The following is a 4,008-nucleotide window of genomic DNA, read 5'->3' as shown; positions in this document are numbered from 1 at the left end:
ATCGCCTCAGTATGTGCAGCGAAAACATTCTGGATCTGAGGGACGTTTTCACGAAGCGGTACATTCACACACTGAACACTGACATTTCTGGGTCGGACAGCACGAAGCCTTTTCGTCCTTAAAAAAAACAAGACAAAGACGATGTGACATGTACTGTACATTCAAACGGTGTGCGTGCATGAGTGACCGTGCACAGTATTCAGCATGTTAAGTGTTGGAAACGGTTTCACGATCTCTTTCAACCGCCTCTAACGTTTACATGAAGACATTTAACCCTTTTTTCCACCTGAGCAATATTCCCAAATTTAGGAACGGCTTCAAAAACAGGGACGCTAAACGAACGAGTCCAGGCTTAACGTTTAAGAATCTGAAGCGTCAAGAAAACAAGATATACGTTTGCTCAAGTATCAACACTGTCGCCTGAACTGATTTTAGAAACAACCCTGATAATTCTGCTCCCACTTCTCAATAATCAGTGACGAACTAAACGAGTCGTTTTCATCGAATCTGCCTGAAATGTTGAGATGAAAGAAGGTTCAACAATGAAATGCGGTGATTTTAAGAATGCACAATGAGCGTGGCGCTCTGGTCCCGGTGCAGGAGGTGGAACAGGTCAACAGCAAACGAAGGGGGCAGGTCACATTGTCGTCATCAGTACAGTCAGAAGGAAACACGACTACAATTGCACATGCAAATTTCAGAACAGCTAGCACAGAATAAATTAGATATATTTCTCTTAAAAGAAGCAACACTACTGCACTTATATTTTTGATAAAAGTCTTTCTGCCAACAAAAAGCAAATAAAATCATCACGAAACGGAAATATTCGCTCTTCTGTTTCACAAGTTGAAGAAAGCCAACCCTTTCTGTCAAGTCAGGTTTTCTTCAGGAATAGGTCGTTTAAAAAAAAAAAAAAAAAAAGGCTAACGCACATTACATTTAGTCAAGTTTACATCGTCTCCATCATAAAACAGCGGCTGCTTCAGGTTTTTAAAGTGAATATAAAATGTAACGGTGCCGACGCGTTTACTTTACAGTAAACGGAAACTCCAACCAGCAGCGAGGCGTTAAAAAAAAAAACAGGAGCTGAATTCTTTTAAGATACGAGACCCGCCCCAGTTTGTTGAGCCCCGACAAAACTCCACGACATAAACATGGTTTGTTGTTGTGCTGGGAGAAAAAATAAAAATAAAGAAATAAACAGAACAGTGTCTAACAGTTGAGTATTTTAAAGTGATATTAGGAATTAAACTGGTAATCGGGAAATAAAATGAAAGAGAAAAACATTCACAAGCCATAAAACTGGCGTCTTATTAAGATTTCTATAAAGTGTGAATTTATTCAAACTGGTCCTGAGGCCTCCATCTAGCTGCAGAACCACTTCAGGTTTGTAAAACTTGTACACGTAAAATTAATCCCATTTACTCGCTTCATTGTTTCCGGGTCCAGGGGTGCCCAGCAGTCACTGTGCGAGGGGCGGGGGACACCCTGGACAGGTCTCCAGTCCATCACTGGGACACATGAGACGAACAACCATTCAATCTCTCTCTCTCACCTAGGGGCAATTTAGAGTTACCAGTCAGCCTGACATGCATGTTTTTGGTCTGTGGGAGGAAACCGGAGTACACATGCACGGACAGAACATGCAAACTTCACCCAGAAAGGTCCCCGAGCCGGGATTCAATCCAGCAACCTTCTCGCTGAGAGGCGGCAGCTTTACCAACTGCGCCGCCCTCAGCCCAGTTCCTGCTGGTTATTATCATTATCCAGATGGGACGTGGGTTTTTAGTCGTTTCTTTTCCTCCTCAGTCTCATCTCATTTATAAAACTGATGAGGTGACGCTTTTCTAGCCGTTTATAAAACTTTAGTAACAAAGTGACACAAAAACACGCACTTATCTAACCCTCACAATAAAAAATGAATACATTAATATACATATACTCTACACACCATAGGAATAACGGTGCGTTATAATAACAATGCACGTTTCTCCGTTTAGCGGTTAAGTAATTTGATTGGCTTCTGGGAACTGATAGATGCAAGACGGTGCACATCTTCACGAAAAACGCTAAACTAACACGAATTCACTGGTTGGGATGATTTGATGACGCAGGATGAAAAACCGATCGTTTTGCTTGTCTGTTCGTTTACACAGTCTGTCATACCAACACAAACTAAAAACAATAATTTAATATGTATAAAACCATACTCCTCACTGTAAGCTATGCAGATGGGGAGGTGAAAAAATGAAAAGCACTTTCCTGTGTGAGGCTGTGCTGAAGGACTAATCAGATTTTATTAGTGACCCTCACACGTGTGTCCTGTAGTAAAACCTCATAATCCAAACATATCTGGAAAATACCGGCTTCAAAAAGGAAACAGTCCACGTCATCGACGTTATAAACATTTTTCTAGTTCTTATTTTCTCTGTTTCCTCTCTACACACTACGCACGATATTCAAACCACGCTGAATGATCCAACTTTAATCAACAAAACGACAAGTTCAGGAAACAGAAGCCACAAAAGTCTTATGGAGGACAAAGTAAAAAAAAAAAGGCACTTTAGCTACAATCTATTTACAGTTAGTAGTCTTTGAAGGGGAATGTAAAAATAAATAAAAATAAAATTGGGCTGAAATCCTTTTGTCTGATCAGACCTGCCTGGAGTCACCAGCATCAGTTTCAGTATGTTGAGTTAGTCGGACGTTAAGCTGCAGAGATGTTTGCTTTTCGTGGCCAACCTGCAAAGCCTTGACATCCCAATCCTAATTCCTGGTATATAATAATAATAATAACAATAATAATAATGTGTTGTCATCATTGTATGGGAACATACAATGGTGAAACTGGTTCCCTGCATTTAACCCATCCACACACAGGTGGAGCAGTGGGCAGCTATTGAAAGCGCCCGGGGAGAAATTGGAGATAGGGTGTGCTGCTCAGAGACACCACAGATGTGCAATGACTGGGGATCGAGCCTGGGACTTTCGGGTCCCGGGTCGGCTGCCCTGCCTCTACCCCACTTATCCGCATCTAGAAAATATCCAGTTTGTGCTTATTCTCATTAATGTTGAAAGGAACTCAGCAAAGCTCGTAGTGATTTGAATGTTAAGCTCTGCTTCACAGTTCTGTTTGTTTAAAGGAGCAGAAGAATTTCAAAAGATCAGACATGAGCACATTGTGATAACGCAGGTTGTTATGATGCTTGAGTAGGTTACAAATATTTCCCTGTGTATCATTTTTACAGTTAACGTTTGGACTGTTTTTTCCGAACATTACTATTATTACTCCACTTAGTTTCAATAAAAACAAATTTAAGAGCGTGAGCAAAGACTAGAATGAACGTGTCAGGTTGCTGCCCGTCTCCTGCAGGCTGACCAGTAGTAGGTCATCGATCTTTTCCATGTTCTGAGAGGACATGCTGCTCGCCACGGTCACTGACTGATTCATGGACTGGCTGAACAGGTTCTGGATGCGTGCCTCATTCTCTCTTTGGTTCTGACCAGACTGGCTGATTGCTATTATCTGATCCGATACCGTGTTTCCAGCAGTGGTCATCAGCTGGCCGCATTCTGCAGGAGGCGAGACAGAAAAGGCTAAAATGAGTTTTCAAACAAGGTGCACGTGATTTTAAGCAGGTACTGCACATGATCATGTAATGGTACTAAAGTTCAAATAAACAAGAACTACAGTATATGCTTGGATTAACTCTGAATTAACTGTGCTCTAGTCAGTCTGAACTTTAAAAAATGAATTAGGCATCAATTTAATGAGCTGTATGATTTACTGCTGCTCTGAAGGAAAATGTTAAAGCCATAATTGTTCTTTCAACCATAAATATCTCGAATAAAGGACATGTTTAAAAAAATAAAGATAGCTCAGAATTAGAAATGTACTTTAGGGATGCACGATATTATCGGCATGGTATCAGCCGATATTAGCGATAACGTTAAATATCGTCCATTCCATCAAAATAACTCACCAAAATAAAAGGCGCTGTTATATAT

The 4,008-nt window shown here is 40.8% G+C and overlaps 1 protein-coding gene across 1 annotated transcript in view; it reads right to left on the bottom strand.

The window, feature by feature from the left end:
* Positions 1–3,334: 3,334 nt before the first annotated feature.
* nfat5b (nuclear factor of activated T cells 5b) overlaps positions 3,335–4,008 on the bottom strand; it is a 40,865-nt gene continuing 40,191 nt past the window's right edge. The window contains exon 13 of the mRNA XM_037695741.1: positions 3,335–3,573. Within this exon, the coding sequence (XP_037551669.1) occupies positions 3,335–3,573 (239 nt within the window). The remainder of the gene's footprint in view (positions 3,574–4,008) is intronic.

The sequence above is a fragment of the Nematolebias whitei genome, chromosome 2, assembly GCF_014905685.2.
Source record: "Nematolebias whitei isolate Nwh7 chromosome 2, NemWhi1, whole genome shotgun sequence".
NCBI lineage: Eukaryota > Metazoa > Chordata > Actinopteri > Cyprinodontiformes > Rivulidae > Nematolebias > Nematolebias whitei.
The sequence above is the reverse complement of the archived record's forward strand: the minus strand, read 5'-3'. Positions and strand labels throughout refer to the sequence as shown.